This window comes from Lampetra planeri, chromosome 30 (assembly GCF_965212315.1).
Source record: "Lampetra planeri chromosome 30, kcLamPlan1.2.h2, whole genome shotgun sequence".
NCBI lineage: Eukaryota > Metazoa > Chordata > Hyperoartia > Petromyzontiformes > Petromyzontidae > Lampetra > Lampetra planeri.
In genome coordinates this window covers 10033787-10055231 of record NC_136136.1, presented here as the reverse complement: position 1 = coordinate 10055231, position 21445 = coordinate 10033787, and the positions used below count along the sequence as shown (strand labels likewise).

The following is a 21445-nucleotide window of genomic DNA, read 5'->3' as shown; positions in this document are numbered from 1 at the left end:
AAAGACTTTGTATTTTTATCAATGATAGGTTGTTTTTTTTGGAGAAAAACGTAATTTGAAAAAATCATTCTTGCGCACGTAACTGTGAAACGCACAGGGCACCTCCGATTAGCACGGTTGGCTACATATGGTGTGAAAGAAGTTCAACACACGTGCATACAAGTATGTCCCTTAAAGATTAATCACGGAACTGCGAATTTGCGCTATGTGGGGGGCGGCGCCTGTATAGGACGATAGCGTATCCCACCTCGGTAAAGTCACGTAGGTAGAAAAAATAATAGTTCACGATCGAAACGTCGTGATCTATTATTTTTTCTACCTATGTGGCTTTACCGAAAGAACCAAAGAGTATGGATTCCTGCAGTCACGAAAGCTTCAAATGAAGATCGTATCCCACCTATTTGCACGGGATCCACGGGCCGGGGTGTGACGTCAGCGTGACGCACGGACCCAGCTGGAGTCTGTAGGATGTGGCGATGTCATCCGGCAGTTGTGCACGCTGTGCCTCCGCCCCACAAATACGAAGGAGACATCGCAGCGGTACATCTCCGCTACCCCAGACACAGTTATCTGGCTTGACCACCATCTGCATGTCCATCAGCCATACAAAAGAACAAGGAGACTGCACTTGACCACGCACCAGGCAGACAGGATTCCAGCCAAAAACATTTTTTCCAGCCGAAAAATGTTCGTTTTCAGAACTTGCCGTCAGCTCTGTTTAATGGTTTTGTGCACTCTTCAAATATTTGTTGCACTTTTGGTGCAATGGTGATGTGGCTTTGGCAGCAGTTATTAATACATAAGTCTTGGAGTGTGTACTCGAAACAAGTTAAATTGCAGTTCATAAAGATGCAGTTCATACAATGCGCATACAATGTTTGAGATACAATTAACAGTATAATTTCAGACCGGTGTGTAAAATAAGCTCTAGGCATTGACGTGCGTAGATTAAAAATGCTTAATATTAATAAAAAGTGTTTTGAACACTTGCATTGACACGATTGTAAAATAAAAGCAATGCACATACGTGTACTGGGTTGATGAGGGTCATTGTTAGTTGTTATTGCCAACTATCCTATTGCCCGTCCAAGGACGGGTGTATTGCAGTAAATCTGAAACTTGCAAGCGAAAAGCAGACCGCGACGTGATATGCATTGCATCAATTCGTGTGCAATTTGTAAGGCCGTGGTGACACAGACTTATTTTAATTTAAAGGTTATAATCCCTTGTTCATCATGACGTCATTTTTTGTTCTGTCTCAATAGCGTTACGGAGATCGCGTGACGTGAGGGTTCTGCCTTTGTAGTGAGGGTTGTCAGTTGACGCCATGTGGAGTGACGTCATCTCTTAATTATTATTAATGGTGGGGGGGTGTCCATTTGGAGGACGTCACCTGGTCATGAATATTAATGAGGGGGGCTGGTCGATGTGGAGTGACGTCACGAGCGTTGGTATGCTTTATTGACTAAGCTGTGTCATCTTGCTCTTCTTAGAGTGGCAAATGCTCAAAAGCCGAGTCAACCCTCACATGATATTCCTTGTTTTTTTGTGGGCAGCACTATATGCTTCATTCCCCCTCCACCAAACGGTCATTCTGCTCGTAATGCCGTGCTGATTAACAATAAGTAGGGCAAATCATGCATCTGAATGAGTCCTGTATAAACGTGTTCCAATACATGTTTAGGGCACTGCGGTGGCGAGATGTTAACTACCTCACCTGGGAGGTAGTGGGTTCGATCCTGACCCTGACGCCTGTATATTTGGGGTTTGCATGTTTCTCCCCGTGGTCGTATGGATTTTTCTCTGGGTCCTTCAGGTTTTTACCCTCCACATTCAGAATCAACATGCTTCTAGAGATTTTGGCTGTTTACATTTCCACTTTATTGAGATATTATTTGTGGCCAGGTTTCTTCTGAAAAAGAGCTATATATCTCAGTAGGCTTTGCCTGGTAGGATGAGGATAGTTTAGTTTTATTTGTATGTGTTTGGGTGATTTGTTTACCTTTCTTGTACTTTGCACTTGTATCAGATTTTTGTTGTTGTTTTAACGTTGTCACCTGCTCCAGATTTGTAGCTTATCGGATTCCTACCAGTATAAATAAATATTCTGATTCTGATTTAATTTGCCAATACAATGATAAGGCCAGCTCATTGTGTGTGATATTATTGTCTTGGCCACCGCGGCTTGTCTTTTGAGCGCAAGTTTTAATCACCGAAGTTTTTGGTAATTGGGCCCTCATAAAATACGTTCTCCCTTCTAGGGTTGATGGCCCCAGACGGTTGAGATATTACTGCGAGTCAGGCCACAGATGGTGGTGTGGTAAAACCTCTGGAAGGTGGGGAGAGCCTTTACAAATGTTGGATGCATATAATTAACAACTCTGGCTGTCGCCTGATTGGGCTGGTTGTAATTACCGTCAAAAGGTCGTACTCAAATTGTAAATGTTGTGGGTTTACTCTTCAACACACAAGGGGTGTGCTGAAGAACGAGTAACGAATTGGCATGTTTTGTTTACGTGACAAACCTTACTAAATGGCTGTGTCGGGTGGTGGCGGATTGAACGACACATTTACGCGATCTAATCCAAAAAATCTCTATTATGGTTAAAAGTTGGCATTTACGCTCGATTAATACCGAATACCCTTAATTAACGAAACACCAAATCTTCACCAGTGTAGTTGTAGAGAGAATAAATCACAATAGGTAAGCAGACGATGTCTCCTTAATATGTTTTATGCAACCCATCTGCAAACGCCCTTCTATGTAGCAAGTTGCGCGCATGACCTTCTAAAAAGGCTGTTGGGCCTTTGTGTTGTATCAGAGATACTTTTATTTTTACACAACCTCACTGTCCTTTTTCTTACTTCCTTTACTATCTCTCAGGGTTACTTTGACGATCTGTCGCAGGCTGGGTTTTCTGCTTTTTCAAGCATTTTCTATTCCTTATTTTCGAGCTTTCTTCTCCAGAAAACATTAAACACTTGTGGTCTCACTGAGGGTTTTTGTACTTATCTTGCGGTACAAACATTTTTTCCGTACACGATTGCATCGCAACATCGCGAGACATGTTACCAACTTGGGGGGGGGAGGTCTTCAACTCGCAGTGGATTGTTCACGGCTGTAGTTGATGATAATTTACCATGGACAGGGAAGTCGAATGGTTTTCTTGTAAAGCCGTACAATACGAATCCGCTACTGATGATTGGAGCATGTAAATTAGTATTTGACACGCAAGACCTTTTGTAATCATCGACGGAAATCAATCATCGCCTAATTACACCCTGTATTAACTCTCAAAGCCTCATCGCATCCTCCTGCCATGCTAATAATACGACCCAGGCATTTAAATTTCACCGGTGATAGTTGTTTTCTCACGTCCCCTGGCTGATGGTTTCCCTCATACTTCTGGCTGCGCGTATAACTTGGGACTTACTGGTGTTCACCTTCATGTCGCCTCTGGCAAGGTGCTCTTGCCCTTCTAACCAACCTCGCCTAACTTCGCCAGTGAATCCGCCGTGATGACGAGATCATCAGCAAACAGTCGTTCCCCACGGCGGTCCTGTTCTCGTCTCTTCGCGTAACAACATACGTCAAACACTACTGCGGGCGGCAGTACACAACTTATGAGCGGGTTACGTTCCCAGACCCGTCCCTAAGTCCGTTATCTTGGTAGTCAATATTTAACTGGACTGTACATGCGGTCAGTGTTATAAAATGTGTTATGGTTCAAGAAAAAAGGGAAGCATTGTTAAACTTGACAATACTGTTGTTGTGCATAACGCGAGAAGCTGGGACTCATTACATCTCGCGGAGGATCGATCCGCCGCACAAAATAGTTCCGCAGTTTGGTTCGTGAGTACGACCGAACGTTCGCAAGTCGAACTGTTAAAAATAATGACATCTCACGGCGGTTCGTTCGTAAGTGCGGAATGTTCTTAAGTTGTACGTTCGTATTTGAGGACTGCCTGTATAATAAATTGTATGGGGCTGAGTGCTTCCCTGTGGTGTAATTCACTATGATTGGGAATTTTTGTTGTTGCTTCTGTGTCCTGCCTGAGTTTCTAGCGCAGTGAAATGTTTCAATCAGGTTTCCCTGAGACCCCAAAGTTATTTTATGTATTTACTATTACTTTAGTAGGTAAGGCCCACTGAGAGATACAGCTCTTTCAGAAGCGACCTGGCCACAAATGATAGCCCAGAAAAGTGGCATATGTGGAAATGTATAGCAGCCAAATACTCTAAACGCATGTTTCTAAATGTGGAGGCGAAAACCCGGAGGAGCCGGAGAAAAATCCACACGACCATGGGGAGAACACGCAAACTTCAAATATATAGGCGCCAGGGTCGGGATCAAACCCACGGCCTCCTGTATACCAGGCGAGGGAGTAAACATCTCACCTTAGTTATTTAGATACCTATTGCAAATTAGACTATTTTGGTCTCTTTGAGTTCTCTCACCTGTTAAAATAAAATGAACTCGAACTAAATCACGCCCTCATTCACTCGATCACTTGCTCGTGCTTGCAAATGAGGCGATATGGGACATTTGAGTTCGCACCTGGTTAAAGAAAATAAACTTAACCACTCTGGCTAACCCCAAGTTCCAATTTACTCGAGTCCGGGTAAGGCTATACCGTAGCTGTTGTATTGCTCTTGCACAAGTGAAGGCCCATGCTTCAGCACGTGCGCATATTCTTTGACACACGAGTAGTGGGACCTTTTAGGTTTATCGTTTAATATTCCTGGCTTTACTGCAGTCTAACTTTGAAGTGTTACTGTCGGTGGTTAAATGTTATATTTTTTGTTGTTCCTGCTGTGCTCGGGCACCACAGATCTCGCATTGTAAAATAGCTGAAAAACTGGCATCCATGTGACATCAAAGAAACTCAAACGCAATGCAGGCACAGGTTACTAGCTCTGTGCAATGATCCTTTTATCAGAATAATGACGAAGGGCTAAAGGTCTGAGCACGGTTGGGGTTTTATCTTTTACAATTAGGTCTGTTTAAAGGAGGAAAATATATTAAAGTTAGTCACTTCATATGAGTACACAGTCCATGTATACATTATTCAATACAGTAATGCTTCGAAATTCGTATATTCGATAAACAAAGTTTTGGTATAACAGAAAAATAAATGCAATTAAATAAATAATACTTTCACCGATCTACAGGACTATAAAAATAGGAATAAAACTAATTCTTCACTCTTGATTTGAAGCTTCGTGAAAATAAAATAAATCACGACGTTTCGGGCGCAACACAAGCAGACTAAAATCTAATATTATTTTCAATATAAATTGTCTTTGTTTACAATATGAATGGTTATGGCAATTTCCATTGCAGCCAGCTTGGTGTGAAACATCACCGCCATTGTTTTCCTTTGCTGGTCTCGTGGGTAACGTATTCATCTTGCTGGTGCCTTGGATAACTTGCAAGTTGCAATATGAGCTCGGATAAACCAGAAAATGTGGAACGTTATCTTGAGCCAGCAAATTAACAACCTGTCATTTATCAGTTGAGTAGATCGTGTCATGTCTAGCATAGAGATATAAAAAAAACTAACTTTGGATGCCAATTTTTGCTTCTCGACAGTTCACTGTTAATGTGCCATTTACTGAGTGACTGTGTATGTATGTACTTTGAACTTCTTTCTCACCGTACGTAGCCAAAACGAGCTAATCGGAGGAGCGGGGGAAGGAGAGCAAACTAAACACAAAATGCAGTTCTAAAGAAATGCGTTTTCAAATCTACATTTGAAAGTGCATAGCTCCAGTGGCTTCCTAGTATCGGCAGGAAAGAGCGTTCCAGACGGCCGCAGAAGCGCATTTGAAAGCACACGATGCAGTGACCGTCTCTTTTATTTTACAGTTGTCTTTGTTCGATCGCTATCTTGCCGTGATCTCGGGACTGTTTTGTTGTTGCTGTTTTTCCTCGCTTGCCCAAGCTTGATAAATCGGGCTCGTATAATTAATTTATATTTAGTGACTTGCCTTTTTTTCTATTTTGCACTCGTATCGTTTTTGTGTGGTTTGTTGTAACTTTGCTGACCCGCCCATACTGGACATCTGAGAAAAAGAGCATCATAGCTCCTCGGATTCCTCCTGCAGTCTTAAATAAAGAGTCTGATCTAAACGAGCTACTTAAAATTGTGTCCAGATATTTTTTTATAGAAGAGTTCGATACCCGGACGTTTGGCCAATTCAATTTTGAGAAGTGTTACGTGTGCGTAAATTGGAGTACCCATGAAAAACTCTCCCATGGGGCATGACGTTCATAGATCTGCACAGATGGGTCATGAACACTTTATTTCTTTTGTAGAATTTAATGTAGGTCGTGTTCGATATACCCGCGTGCCAATGAAAGCTCATAATTTCCACGTCGAATAACTGATTTGGCACCGCTGAATTGCTCTGTTAAATTCCTGTCACATACATGTGATTAAGCAGGTTATCAAATCTAGCAACTTGAAGGCGTTGGCCGACTCACAAATATCAGAAAAGTTTTTTTGTGAATAACCCACAAAGGCAGTGCGTAATACTGAACATTTACTTGTGATGCGGTGTGTGCATTTATTGTCATGTCCTTTGACTATGCTATACAGCAGAGCCTGTGGGTGCAAAGTGCTTGCGTTGACTTTCATCAAAGTGTCTTCATTTCTGAGCAAGGCCTCGTTATGTCGTATGGTGTGTGTGTGTGAGGGTGCATTGTGTGTGTGTTGAACGGTACTTTATTTGCTTTTGCACTATACTACATCCCACGGTGACTCTGGTTTGATTCCCAGAGTCACAATGAATCTGGGTTGCCTGCCTGTCTTAAATAATCTCTGAATATGGATTGGGGGACTACTGGGTCACTTTGGCCTTAAATGAGTATCTCTGTGGGAACAATCAGCGCTATGGAGACAAATGCGGCCAGGCGTGGTTCTTGCCACCCCCAACCCCTTGCGTGCTCTTGTCAGTGTGTGTGTGTGTGCTTGCTAACAAAAAAAGTAATTGACCTGACAGTCCACATGCCTAAGTGGCGATCTTTGCATTTGTGTGTGTGCGTTGTTGTTCACAAGCGGTCAATGTGCATGCTGCTGTATTCCCAGAGTCCCACGTGTGAATTTCTGTCTTGTATGTACAAAAGTGGCTGCTGCAACGTGCTTTACTGCCACCGTGATCATATTTCATATTATTTATCAGACACACTTGCTCAAGCAAGTGTGGGACAAAGCTGATTTGTTTAGAAATGTAAGCAAATTATTTGGTGACGCTACATAGCAAAAAAACACTCCAGGCATTAGTCAGTAACACTCCCTTAAAGTTTTAAGTCTAAATTTAACTCCCTGAAAAGTAGAAATATATAATCTGTAAATAAAACTGTCATATATGATCAAATGTGTTTTATATGTGTATATATAAAAAGAATAACAATAATTTTCAAAGGAAAGTATTTAAAAGTACTGTATATAATAAATGTAGCACATCTATTATTGGACACACTGCACTTTATACCCTGCGGCCTGAGATAAATTACGTTTTTTTAAAGTTTATGAACAATTTTTTATTAACATGAATCGTTAATTACTAGTAACAAATTGCATAGCAGACAAACCCGTCAATAATCAGAAACGTATTACTAAATAAACCCATTTCTTTTGAAATGTTAATTTCTAAATATTGCTGACACGATTGGATTTTGGGGACCGCTATTGAATTCCAGGCCTAATTATAATTTAAATAGGATTAGAGCACCTCTAAACCTCTAAAGAAATGTCAGCCTAAAAGGGACTTACAATTGTACTAAATCCCTGATCTTTTAAAGAGGAGTAAAGGAATTTGGGAGCAATTTAAAGATGAGTTATATTTTTGCGTCATTTTAACATTACTTTCCCATTTTACAGATGTATGTATGTTGAACTTATTTTGCGCCGTACATAGCCAATCGTGCTAATCGGAGGTGCGGGGAAAGGACAACAAACTAAACGCAAAAATCAATTATAAAGAAATGAGTTTTCAATCTAGATTTAAAAGTGCATAGCTCCCAGTTCCAGACGGCCGCAGAAGCGCATCTGAAAGTGTGTGATGCAGTGACCATCCTTGTTTGATGGCTAGCCAAAATCCGCTGCGAGGATAACCAGAGTTCGCGTGATGGTTATCACACATTACACATAAATCAAATGTGTAATGTAACAAATGTGTGTTCCAGTGGGAGGTTACATCGTATATTACCTTCGAAAGGGATTTTTTTTTAATAGCACTCAATTGGAAAGCTTTGCGAGAAGTGAGGGGGTGAGTAGTTGAATCCGTTCTTACCGCTGCACAGTTTTCAATTTGAATGGGGAGGTGGCTTTTTCTGCTCTGATCTCCCACCAGAAATCAAGAAGAGGTCATGCACCGACTTGTCACTGGGGCTATGGTCACCACTGCTTGAAATGACGAGCCACTGGTTTTGACACGATGTCTGCACAGTGAGCTTGCTGAAGATGCTGGGCAAATCTTGTTGCCAAAGGCGTTTTACCAGTTTCCAAAATTTCACGGAGGCCACAACGTTTGCGCTCAATGCAATAAACTACATTTGGTGGAGGTACATGTAAACCTATGGTATGTCACAAATGATGCTCTGCATGTCGAATGAGTTTATTTACCAGTTATACATGTTTGAATATTGGAAGTATGATTCAATAGATACTAATAAATGCCGATTTAAAAACTGTTACTCAAGAAATATAAAAAAATTATCGGGGTGCCATGGTGCAGAGTACAGTCTCCAATTCTTGTCCACTCTATCCCACGGGCCTTTCATTGTGCTCTGAAGGCCTATTGCCAGAAACAGTGCCACTGTTAAATTGACGAATGTGAGTTTTCAGTCATTTGTTAAGGTAACTGAGCTGGTTGTGGAAATTCCTCATTCCTGTGGTCAATATGAGTCTGTCCATAGGACAGCCACTGTCGACTTAACACAGTGTAGTAGTACCTGTTTATCGGTCGTTCGAGTGCTGATGGGCTTAATCGACAACCCTCGATGGAGAACTGAATGTGTAGCGTTCTGATTGCGAGCGGGGGGGGGGGGCGATTCGACCACGGTGTGAGCCGCCCTAAAATTATTCGAGGCCCAAAATGACGCGAGGCCTGAATTCGCGAAACTGACACAGCAGGCGCTAATTTTAAAATGAACGTTCGAGCGGCCAAAACGGTGTCTAAAAAAACCCACCTCTAAATAAGGAGATAATCTGGTGCTCCCAAACTATGCTATTAAATTTCACCTCATTGCACAAACAGAAATTAAATACTTTAGAAACTAAAAACCGTACCCTAATTAACTCAAATATACGAAGGTCCTCTGACAGAAGTTGAAAACCCACGTGTTTTTTCTCTCTCTATCCATATAACAAATAAACGCTAAACATTTACACTGTTAATAAGACATGGTAAACACACCAATCCCGCAAAAATACCAGATACGTTTACTTTTTTAACACGGGCCCAGCCCATGCTGACCTCACAAATTACTTTGTAGAGTCATGTGCCCTTGAGTAAACTTGTAGTTTTATGAGCAGGGCAGTGAATCGGGTGCCTGTGCTTTGATGGTTCGGTCCCAATTGCACTGGCATGCTATACCTTGTTCAGCCATATCCCAACGTGTGTGTAGGAACCATTCCCCAGTACCTATGCTGGCACGTAGGAATGAAAACCGTTTGTCAAGTTATGCCATGGCTACTGCTGCTTAGATGAAAAAAGTATCTGAAGGACAATTATTCTTGTAATGAGAGACTCTCATGGCACCACAGAGAGACACGTGACGCAAGTATAACAGCCCTCTGTCAATGCACTGCTGGACAAGGCCCCCCCCCTCTCCGTGGAAGTTCTGACAACACTTCACCAAACTGGTTGGTGCGAGTTGATAAAGGTAGGGACCATAGACGTGAGAGCAAAGGATTGCAGTACAATGATAGATTTTTGCTGCACTGCTTTTGCTGCCCGCCCACGACCTATAACAACCTGTTGTTATTAGACGTGGTGGTCTCGTATCTTAGCACTACCCAGGCTCGCTCAACCCTGCTTCGCTTACAAAAGCAGCTGAGATTGGATGTATTCTGGGTCATTTGGTCATAGTCTTGGAGAGCTGAATGGCGTTCAATAGAACTCGCAAACAGACACCTTATGAAAGACCCAAGGCAGGAGATGCCTGGGTTTGAACTTCCATGAAGCTCATGGTCCACCCTAAACCGCATCCACTGCACAAAACCATGGCAGATGCGGATATCGGATGCACAAATGGAAAATAACATTCTCCACTGTTTGACTGCGGTCATCCAGAACAGACCGTATAACATGTAACAACGCAATGCCCGATCCACTAATACGTAGGAGACATCATGGCGATACACTCCGCTGCTCCTGACACGGATATCTGGCTTGACCACCTGAATGTGAAATTGTAGTTTGTTGCTCTGCACCTACATCAGCAGCCATCCGAAAGAAGAACGTTATGGGCAAGTGATTCGTAAATGAGTGACACAATCCAAAGATCTACACTATGGGAACCTCATTTGCCAGTAAAAATATGATAATTGGTTTTTTACCCTTCTATCTGGCAACAAAACTGACACCTTTTTACAAGGAGTCATGTTTGCATAGACCGCAATACCTGCAGTCATAATACAAACAAAAGAACATAACTCTGATAATGTGCACTGTCCTTGAAGTTGATTGGTCCACACCCGAGACAGCTTTCCTTAGAGCCTAGTCTCACATGGGTTGGACCAGATGACGCCAAAAGGCGCACAACTCAAAGACAATGCACCATCAGAGTATGAGAGCTCGGGGCAAGCATCTACACTATGGGAACCTCATTTGCCAGTAAAAATATGATAATTGTTTTTTTACCCTTCTATCTGGCAACAAAACTGACACCTTTTTACAAGGAGTCATGTTTGCATAGACCGCAATACCTGCAGTCATAATACAAACAAAAGAACATAACTCTGATAATGTGCACTGTCCTTGAAGTTGATTGGTCCACACCTGAGACAGCTTTCCTTAGAGCCTAGTCTCACATGGGTTGGACCAGATGACGCCAAAAGGCGCACAACTCAAAGACAATGCACCATCAGAGTATGAGAGCTCGGGGCAAGCATCTACACTATGGGAACCTCATTTGCCAGTAAAAATATGATAATTGGTTTTTTACCCTTCTATCTGGCAACAAAACTGACACCTTTTTACAAGGAGTCATGTTTGCATAGACCGCAATACCTGCAGTCATAATACAAACAAAATAACATAACTCTGATAATGTGCACTGTCTTTGAAGTTGATTGGTCCACACCCGAGACAGCTTTCCTTAGAGCCTAGTCTCACATGGGTTGGACCAGATGACGCCAAAAGGCGCACAACTCAAAGACAATGCACCATCAGAGTATGAGAGCTCGGGGCAAGCATCTATACTCACATGGGTTGGACCAGATGACGTCATACTGGCAAATGAGGTTCCCATAGTGTAGATGCTTGCCCCGAGCTCTCATACTCTGATGGTGCATTGTCTTTGAGTTGTGCGCCTTTTGGCGTCATCTGGTCCAACCCATGTGAGACTAGGCTCTAAGGAAAGCTGTCTCGGGTGTGGACCAATCAACTTCAAGGACAGTGCACATTATCAGAGTTATGTTCTTTTGTTTGTATTATGACTGCAGGTATTGCGGTCTATGCAAACATGACTCCTTGTAAAAAGGTGTCAGTTTTGTTGCCAGATAGAAGGGTAAAAAACCAATTATCATATTTTTACTGGCAAATGAGGTTCCCATAGTGTAGATGCTTGCCCCGAGCTCTCATACTCTGATGGTGCATTGTCTTTGAGTTGTGCGCCTTTTGGCGTCATCTGGTCCAACCCATGTGAGACTAGGCTCTAAGGAAAGCTGTCTCGGGTGTGGACCAATCAACTTCAAGGACAGTGCACATTATCAGAGTTATGTTCTTTTGTTTGTATTATGACTGCAGGTATTGCGGTCTATGCAAACATGACTCCTTGTAAAAAGGTGTCAGTTTTGTTGCCAGATAGAAGGGTAAAAAAACAATTATCAAAATCCAAAGAGTTAATGAGTGCAGGATAAATGATTATGCAACCCCTTGAGTGTGGCTCCGGGCCCCGCTGTGCGTGTGTTTTACATGTGCGTGATGGTAATAAGGGTTATAATTGAATCTCTGCATTAGTGGGGAGGGTGCGGGGGATTGTATCTTGTTGTTCATCAAGCGTCTTTACTCGTGTGGCCGCACGTTCACTCATTAACGTTCGTTCGACATTGGCGGCGGAATTCTTTGGCCGCTCGGTCAGCGCTTGCGGTTGGGGAGTAGTTAAGAAGGCGCCGACGCGTGACCACAGTCTCGGATGTGAAAGGATCTCGGCCCCGACAAGAAAGCGCAACGATTCCGACTTTTAAAAACGCACCCCTCCCATGCCCCCCCCCCATGTTTGAAGGCCAGCTTCGGGAGTACAGTAGTAGTAACCTTCTTCCACTGCGGGTTTCGCGATGTCTACCTGCCTTTAGAGCTAATCGATGAACAAATGGGATTAGTGGTCCTCGGCTTTGTTTATCATGGGGGGCTCGTTGGGATGATTTGGTGATCCCATTCAAAAAAAGTCTTCATGCTCTTGGAGCAGTGTTGATTTCGTTTTAATGGTCCTGAGCCCCTGATGGATGTAAATTCCACAGTTGTATGGCGGCTAATATTTTCATGCATAGGACAATCACTGCTGGCTTCCCGCAAAAGCAGTCCTATGTTTTATTGGTCCTGAAGCGGATGATGGGCTGATTATATCACCAACGGTGCTCTTGTCACAGCGAACAAAAAAAGATGAACACTTCATCAGTAACACTTGTCTTCAAGGAAAGAAGTATGATTGGCAATGTTTTGGCCAATGCCCGACCTCATTGCACGTGAAGAGAAAGGCCAGAGAGCACGCAAAGGATAATACAAGTTGTAAGACTGCACTTGACGCCATGAGGCCTGATGAGCATTCCAGTTTTTTCAGTAGTAGATTTGTGATGAGAGAAAGAAAGAGAGTGAGCGCTATTTAAGCCAAAGGCATACGAAGCATTCTGTACACAACACCTTTCAACGCTTACTTGCCATGCCCTAGGTTTTCTCCGTGCATCTTTTTCAAATCACACATTTTTTCCCCATGTTCTATGAAACCCACGTGAGAAGTTACTCTGACCTCGTTGCACAGCAGGTGGTGTTGTTGTCGTTGTTTTTGTTTGTTCCGCGCCAAACAGGTTTAGGTGATGGAATTGTCATTGGCAAAAACAGAAACACATTTGACCAATGAATTACAGCACCGTAGAGACGAGGACAGCGTCTTCCTGCTCAAGCGAACATGCTGAAAATCTCTGTTGGCAGCTCTGAGCCCAAAGCACATGGTGTTCAATTAAGTTATATGAACCTTATGGCGGGACCCCGGGGTCCCGAATAAACGGAAGTCAAAGTCGTAATTTATTTATTTTTGGCGACTCTGTCCCACCGCGCACATAAACGCTGGAACCCACCTGGCGCGGATCATTCTGTTGTCATGTCGTCCAAGCGCATCGAGGACGAATGCGCAGAAGGAACTAAACTTTTAAACCTTGGTTAGCGCATCGTTTAGAGCTCGTTAAGAGGAATAGGTTGCCGTATGGTTCGCCTTCAAAAGACATAAAATGACGTCGCAAAGCAGTTTATGCGAGAGCTGGGGGCTTATGGGACCCAGGGGTCCCGCCATAAGGTTCATATGGTGACTCCATACCAAGAGCATTTTTAAAGTGTTCTACAGGACAATCGTGTGAAGCATAAACAGCGCAAATAGAATCGCAGAACAAGAGAGGCCAAAAAAAAAGCACGTGTTGTTGGGTGGTGGCGGGAGTGACACTCGGAGTGGATTCATTAGGAAGACTTGGTTAAATAGCTCTCACGTGGGCTGTTTATACCACAGATGGGCCAGAGGTATTTTGTTGATGTCGCTCCTGTTGAGTTTTCGGCCTCAAGCTGAGCTTTTGTCTGCTGTAGTTGCATCACCCCATCTCGATAGGCTGTTGTTTTGTGTCCTCTGCGCAGGTGTATGTACAATCCACCGTGTGGTCAGCCCTAAACGACAGGATCTTTGAAATAGCAACGCGCAAAGAGTGATACTGCTCACCAACAGCAGGAAGGCACAGCTGCCATCAGACCTTGCGTGAATGTCATGTGACCACCACATTACCGATAAAACAATCCCAGCCTTATCTTATTTCACTGCTGCCTGATGGGACAGCCACATTCTTTTGTGTTTGTTGGTGGATTATAAATTATATGGCCACACATTCCACTCACTTTTGAGCTGCCGATTTAGGCAGTACATTACCTGCCACAATTTTCGCAATGTTCCTCTATAATTGGGCAGTGGTTGGCGTGGTAATGTCTCCTAAATATGTCTTGTGTGTTTTTTTTATGCGTGTGTTTCTGTAATTGCACGTGCGTGTATTCAACATGTGTATTCCATGCACGCACGTGTTCGCATACGTGTCTTTTTGCGTGCGTGTGCCAATCGCTCGCTCACGCGTGTTTGTGTTCGCATGCTTATGTCACCCACAGCTGCAGGACCACGTGATCAGCCCAAACACACAACATGCCCAGCCAGGCGGCGCCCCATGACCGGTAAACGCCCCTCAAACACACATGCGCCATTGACCAGCGTGGTGAAATACGGTCTATTTTCTACTGAATATTTTTATTTTACCAGGTAAGGCCCACTGAGCTATATAGTTATTTTTCAGAAGTTACCTGACCACAAATGATAGCTCAACACAGTGGCTTATCATATGGAAATTTATAGCAACCAAATACCGAAGAAAAATCCACACGACCACGGGGAGAAAGACACACAAACTCCAAATATACAGCAGGCTTCAGGGTCGGGATTGAACCCACGACTTCCTGTATATCAGGCAGGATACTGAACATCTCTTCACCGTGGGGCCCACAATCCTTGTGACTTACATGGCGTGGGGGGAAACTTCATCCAGCGGTGGATCAAAAAGGAAGCCGAAAAATAAACTACGGGGTACAGTTACGTGTTGGTACCCTGGCAAGGATGTCGCGGCATCGCGGGACGTCGTGCGTACGTGTGCACACACGCTGTGAAGAAAACAACCAGTCTCTTGTGAGGAATGTGAGAGACCCGGTTGGTCGTGTATCTTAATCACTCATGGGAGTAGTGTCGCCATGGATGGACAAACCGAGTTAATTTCCTAGCTGTAATCTGACCCTTGGAGCACCCCTCGGTTGACTCGGTCTAAATTGAGCTCCTGGTTGCAGTCTGTGAACATTGGCAGTGTTACAGTGAGGCAGCCACGCGCGTGGAAGTCGAGGCAACACCGCTTCCTTTTATTTGTCTCACTAGCCTGAACAGATGCTCGCAAACAGCACTTAAATAACCACGCAATGAGGCCTCATGCGGATTTCTTTCTTTTTGGCTGTAGTGAGAAATGAAAGACCCAGGCTGAACATGTACAGGAGTGGCTGCAAATGAGAATAATGATCACGATGATAATAATAATACTCTTTGGTTCTTTCGGTAAAGTCACGTAGGTAGAACAATAATAGATCACGACGTTTCGATCGCAACACAAGCAATCGTCATCAGGTGGGACAACCACAGCGAGAAAAAACTGCTGAAGTAGGCGAGAGATCTGCCGTAGCACGAGGTTATATAGGCATTGGTAGTAGGGGGGGAGAGCGAAGGGGGGGAGGCGCGGCAAAAAGTGGACCCCGCAGCAGCACCCGGGTCACTAGAGTAAAGTGGACCACCGCGGCAGCAATGGAGAGATCGGCTGCAGGGGGGGAGGCGGGGCAGTAAGTAAACTGAAATAACCAAAGAGTATGGATTTCTGCAGTCACGAAAGCTTCAAATCAAGATAATAATCAGTTGTCAAACTACGCCATTGTAACGTTAAGATCAATTCTTCCGTCGTGATTGGTATAATTGATTCAGTGACTGCAAATGTTTTTTACGGCCACGTTCGTCTGTGTATTTATGCACCACACCAGGTAGATTCTATTTGAAGTGTCAATAAATGGTACTCATGACGTCACAGGCAGCTCCTTTTTGAGACCTGTCACCTACAGAGATCTCTGTGTGTATGCGTGTGTGTATGTATGTATGTGTGTGTTTCTGCGTGTGTTTCCGTGTGTGTGTGTATGCGTGCGTGTATCTTCGACACGTTACATGGCCTCAAAGTGCATCTTTCCTGGCACAGGCGCTGTGGTGACATCACCGTCACTTAGTGGCGAATGGTGGGTATTGGTATCTGTATGTTTCCATGTGTGTGTGTTTCCGCATGTGTTCCATGTATGTGTGTATGTGTGTGTTGCCACGTGTGTGTGCATGTTCCTGCGTCTGGGCCTGCAGCTACCACCTCGTATGGATCATCTTCTTCATCCTGGGCCTTGGCTCACTGCTGCCATGGAATTTCTTTATGACGGCCACCATGGTGAGACCTCCGAGAATTCCCAAATTTTTCCTGTCCCTGGCATGTTCCTGCCCACATATCGGATATAATAATAAATGTCAAGAATGACGTACGTTTGGTATTCCCAACATTCTTAAAACGCAAAAGGCTGTCGCGAAGGGGTTGTGTTTTTTTTTACAGACAGTCTGCAGTAGGTATCATGCAGTATAGGGCGTTGTGGGTATGTGTAATCCTCATTTGAGTAATTTTCAGGTGATTTGATTTTTGTTTTTGGGCCGTGAAGCTCACACACAATGCCCTACTCATTTTGAACGGCATCATGGGATCTTTATTGTCTACTGTGAAGCAGAGGACGATCATTTTATGGTAATTACACACGCAATAGTAACCAGGGTGGTCTGCTAGATTCTCACCGTGAACTTCTGCAATGAGCGACAATCGCACTACCACTGGGCGATATCGCTGCCCAAAAGTGGCATCGGTGACGTATGGATACATCATTGGTGTATAACGTATTATGTGTGCGTGCGTGCGTGCAATTCCTGTTCCCGAGTAACATCAAATTCTACATTGTAAAGCTTAGTTTAGAGTATGTGGTTGCGATAAAATGTCCATGTCAGAAGCCACGTTGTTGAGCTATCATTTGCGGGACAGTTCTTTTCTGAAAAAGAGCTATTAAGCTCAGTGCGCCTTACCTGGTAAAATAAAATAAATTTTTTATCAAAGATACCCTTGTAAAAGAGACATTTGCATTTCAATAGGTTCTCAGCTGGTGAACTACAAGCTTCAAATCTAGAATCTAGAATGAACTACAAGGTAAGTCATTTGCAGATTAAGATATCAAAGTTGACCCATTAATTTACAAAGCAGTGGGGCTCTGAAAAAAAATCGGAAATCCCATTCCAAACAGTCGGCTACATCACTTGGATTGAGGTGCAAAATTTGGCGATGAGGTTGGTGGACCATAGAGAGATTGTCGTGAGCAGTGATGAGTGCCATTCCAGCCAGAGGGCCTGCTAGCTGGTCAGGTTGCAGTAGAGCAAGAGGGTTGGTGGCCCCGTCTGCAACGAGGGTTTGAGTGCAAGTGGATTTCATTATGGTTATTCCTGTTTGCTCCTACACGATAATAACAAAGTCAATGGAAATTAATTGGCCAAACGTAAAAATGCAAATCCCTCCTGAAAGAGAAGCGAGGCTTAAGCTAGGCTTTTCAATCAATAAAATGCATATATATTATATTAATATTGTACAAGCAGTTATACCTGTTATGCGTAGTTTGTGAATGGATTAAACTTGGCAAAAGGTATTGTTTGTGTGTGACGCTTCCCGTGCAAAAATCCGTAAAATTGCTGCCAACTCCAGCGCGGTTGCTGCAGGGCTGCGTGGCTTTTCCACTTAGAGAACGTAAACAATGTATATATTTGAACGACATCCAAAAACTACACGGCAGAACATTCTCTGAATGTGTTTATAAAAAGTCCGGGCTTGTATTCCCTATGTTGCAGCGCGACAAATCGCAATTTGGCCGCCCTCTGCTTGTGCCGCACCGCCAACATTTAACAAACATTTAGCAGCTATGTGCCGAGGCCACGCTGCGGTTTCACGCCGTGGAGGAAGATTGATGGTCGCGTTTGGGTTTGTGGTGAAAGTTGTTATAGGGAGTGACGTTTCTCTGTGTGGTGAGGGTGTGATGAAGAACGTCAATAAACACAGGGCCAAAACGCATCACCTTCGGTGGTGGGGGGGGGGGTCTCTCATCGTTAGTGGAGATATTGGGAAGCTTTCACGAGAGGCCGAGCGAGATGGAGCATTCGCCAAGTGAGTCAGTCGAGTGCTGCGTTCGCAGAAACCGGCCTTTTTGATGGACCGAATCAACCAAATATGGAAGACTGGAGTGGTCAACTTCAGCGTTAGGAAATGGGTGTTTGTGGCAGGAGTTTGGTACCACGTGGGTTAAAGTGTTGGAACTCTTAACAAAGCACAACAAGAAAGTAATCTGAGGGTGGAGGATGTGTGCAATATGATGGCACGACACAGTAAGCACATTGAACCCTGTAGACGTAATCAAGCGGGGAGGTTGTCAAGAGCAGGGCAGGTGTGCAAGCAGGCAGAGGGAGGGGGCAGGTTACCCGGAGAGATATTGGAGTGGCACCCAGAGATCGGTGGCCATGTGGTGGCATAGTTTGACCTTTTTTGGGTTGTTGTACATCAGTTTAGAGCTCTGGCAGAATGATTTTAAAGCTGAAGTGTGGTGGCGTCATCGGAATTGGCCGGGATACTTTCTTTTAACTTGATCTGTAATGTAATTCTTTAATATTTTTTTGGTAGTGTGGGGGTGGTTCAAGCTCACAATCCAGTGACTTGGAGACTGGGATCATGCTGAGATGTACGTGGGTAGCCAACGAGCAGGGCCTCTTGAGATGTACTGCATGGAAGGCGCAGTAGAAATGCTATTTGATGAGGATAATGAGAGGTGGCTGTAAGGAGTGCAGCACAGCAAATAGGACCGAGCAAAAGTAGCAAAAGAATAAGCTCTTACATGTTGTTTATCATTCTCGCCTGCTTTGTGAACTTGTAATGATGATAGCATTGTTACGCAATTTTTTGTTACGCAATTGTTCATGTTCACTGGCGCCTTCGTGTGTGGCAACAGAGGGCAGAATGTAGAGTTTGCCATCCGATAAAGTATTGGGTCACGCGTGCTGCTTGACAACGTAGATCCTTGCGCAACTAGTGCCATCGACGCTTCATTCATTATTAATTTGTCTTTTACTTTTTCACGCATTATTTTCGTGAGAGCACGGTCGGAGTCGCGTCATGAGATTTAGTTTGTTGTCCTTCCCCCCCACTCCCCCCCCAACCCTGATTAGCACGGTTGGTTAAACGTACGTACGTGAGATGACGAATCACCCTGGAGTCATCGGAGCCTTGCGTCCAATCGGGGGAACTGCCACGGACGACGCTACTCCCAGTACTCTCTCAGATATACACTAATTATTAAAAATGGACCGTATTTCGGGAGAAAAGTGCGTGTGGAATCTCATGATCTTTACCTCCCGGCGGCACTTGCGGACAACTATCTTGTGCACGCAGTTCACCAGGCAGGGGGCGTCATTGTTAGGAAGGGGACATTCGCCAACGTGATGCTGCCGGATCGGTCCTGTAATCGGTCAATGTATGTTCCTTTTCAGTTTCATTTATTAGGTATAACCCTGTGAGCCATGCGGCTCTTGCCTTGGGTGCAACCGCAACAAAACAAAAACATGAACAAGAAACATCTTAAAGTGACTACATGCAACAGAAACATCCTGGAAGCAACAGAAACATCCTGGAAACAACAGCACAGTAAAGTCCCGTGTAGCCAGTTTCCCAGCTAGTTTGCTAAGGTAGATCCGTGGTGCATCGGCACAGAACAAGAACAACACCATTGTTGATCCATACGGAGGAACAGGCAGCAACGGAACGGAACGTGTCAGAGGTGCAGGCAAAAATAGTGCGGAAAGAACAAAACTTAACTACAAAATGGAAGTTATATTGCACATTCTTTCACAGATTCAATATTCTTGAAGTTTTGTGTGTACCATGCACCTTTCAATGACAGGTGGACCACCCTGCAGGATCCCTGGATAAATAAAGGACGTTGTTTTTCACGTGTAGATTTCGTCTTCTATTGGGGCTCTGTAGGGCACCAGCTTTTGGCCGCTCGACAAATTAGCAGGACAACCAAATTCGTCGTAATTGATGCTCCATGCTACGTGTTTAATCAGAATCGGAATATTTATTTATACCGGAGGAATCCGATGAGCTACAAAGCTCTTTTTCCCCACAGATTTGTGTGTTCGTATCACAGCAGAGCGAACGTTTGCTTTTATCTCGAACCCCTATCACGCGCTGACCTCACGACGTGTTGTATGAGTGGCAACCGGTCAAAGAGCTGCAATATGTGTGAATAATCCAGCCCGAGCCCTTATATATTTTTTTCTAATGAATGGCAATTGTAGTTTCTTCCCCACCCTACCCTGAAATGACCCAGCCACCGTGCTCCCCATAGAAGAAACTGCGATTGTGCATTTTCGGGTGAGGCCAGGGTGACAGTCGTTCACGAGTCTGTGCGTGAAGATTCGCCCCCGGCCACTGAGGGCGCCGTCAACTGTGCGCTGTGCGTGGACGAGATTTGATAGAATAATAATATTTGTAGAGCCCCAGAAAGGCTGTCGAGGTTTTCGATTCGGTTTCTCGCAACTTATTGCAGTCTACTCATCTCGTAGAAATACATTTCCATAAATAAGCTGCTTACAAGCACGTTTCGAGGCATGAATTGTGTGTGTGTGTAGAAAACGGTTTTAATCAACTGTGTTTATAACACGAATGGTGGGAGGGTGGAGCAGTGGTTGGCCACCTGAGTTCGAGTCCTGGCTACGGCTAACATGAGTGGAGGGTGACATCTGGATCTGTCCTGGACCATCCCGCATCACCACCACATTGGCCAGCGGGGTGGTGATGGGGTGGCTGTCAAACAACCCCCATGACCAGCACTGCATGGGTGGCCTTCATCCCTCAGTGAATTGACAAAGCCTTGCTAGTTGTTTTTTTTCGTTAGTTAACGCACTGAGATTGGCCCACAATGAACATGTCTTGAGACTTCAGGTTGCACCGTTGAGCTGATGGGTTCTGCATTAGACTCTAGACACCCATAATTAAATCAGGCTACAGGGAGCATCAGTGTCTGCACATCCTGCACCTCTGATTTAGCACGGTTGGTTTCGTACGCTACGAAATAAATTCAACATACGTACAGACATAAGGGGTAATGACTACCAATCCTGGTGATGCCCACCACACCATGTCATCGCTTCCCTGCTTTGAGATTCTGCAACCCTTGCACAGTTCACGTCTGACGTCCACAGTCCGATGTTGTAGTCCATCACCACCATTTGGGTCACTGACATGTGGGTGCTGATCCATTGTCCCTGTCTGAGTA

General features: G+C 44.2%; 1 protein-coding gene and 1 long non-coding RNA gene across 18 annotated transcripts in view; one reads left to right on the top strand and one right to left on the bottom strand.

Moving 5' to 3' along the window:
* Positions 1 to 21445, top strand: part of LOC144728961 (equilibrative nucleoside transporter 1-like) — a 58474-nt gene that overhangs the window by 8222 nt on the left and 28807 nt on the right. For 6 of the 8 annotated variants that reach the window (XM_078608749.1, XM_078608755.1, XM_078608752.1 and 3 more), the window contains 2 exons: positions 14588 to 14650; positions 16404 to 16485. In XM_078608749.1, the coding sequence (XP_078464875.1) occupies positions 14622 to 14650; positions 16404 to 16485 (111 nt within the window). In that variant the 5' untranslated portion in view covers positions 14588 to 14621. Of the gene's footprint in view, positions 1 to 8359; positions 8588 to 14587; positions 14651 to 16403; positions 16486 to 21445 lie in introns of all 8 variants that reach the window. The other 2 variants (XM_078608754.1, XM_078608751.1) reach the window with 2 other exon arrangements.
* The window catches only part of LOC144728963 (uncharacterized), a 47031-nt gene that overhangs the window by 20916 nt on the left and 4670 nt on the right, over positions 1 to 21445 (bottom strand). For all 10 annotated transcript variants that reach the window (XR_013587589.1, XR_013587590.1, XR_013587584.1 and 7 more), the window contains exon 3: positions 398 to 586. This is a non-coding gene — a long non-coding RNA (uncharacterized LOC144728963). The remainder of the gene's footprint in view (positions 1 to 397; positions 587 to 21445) is intronic.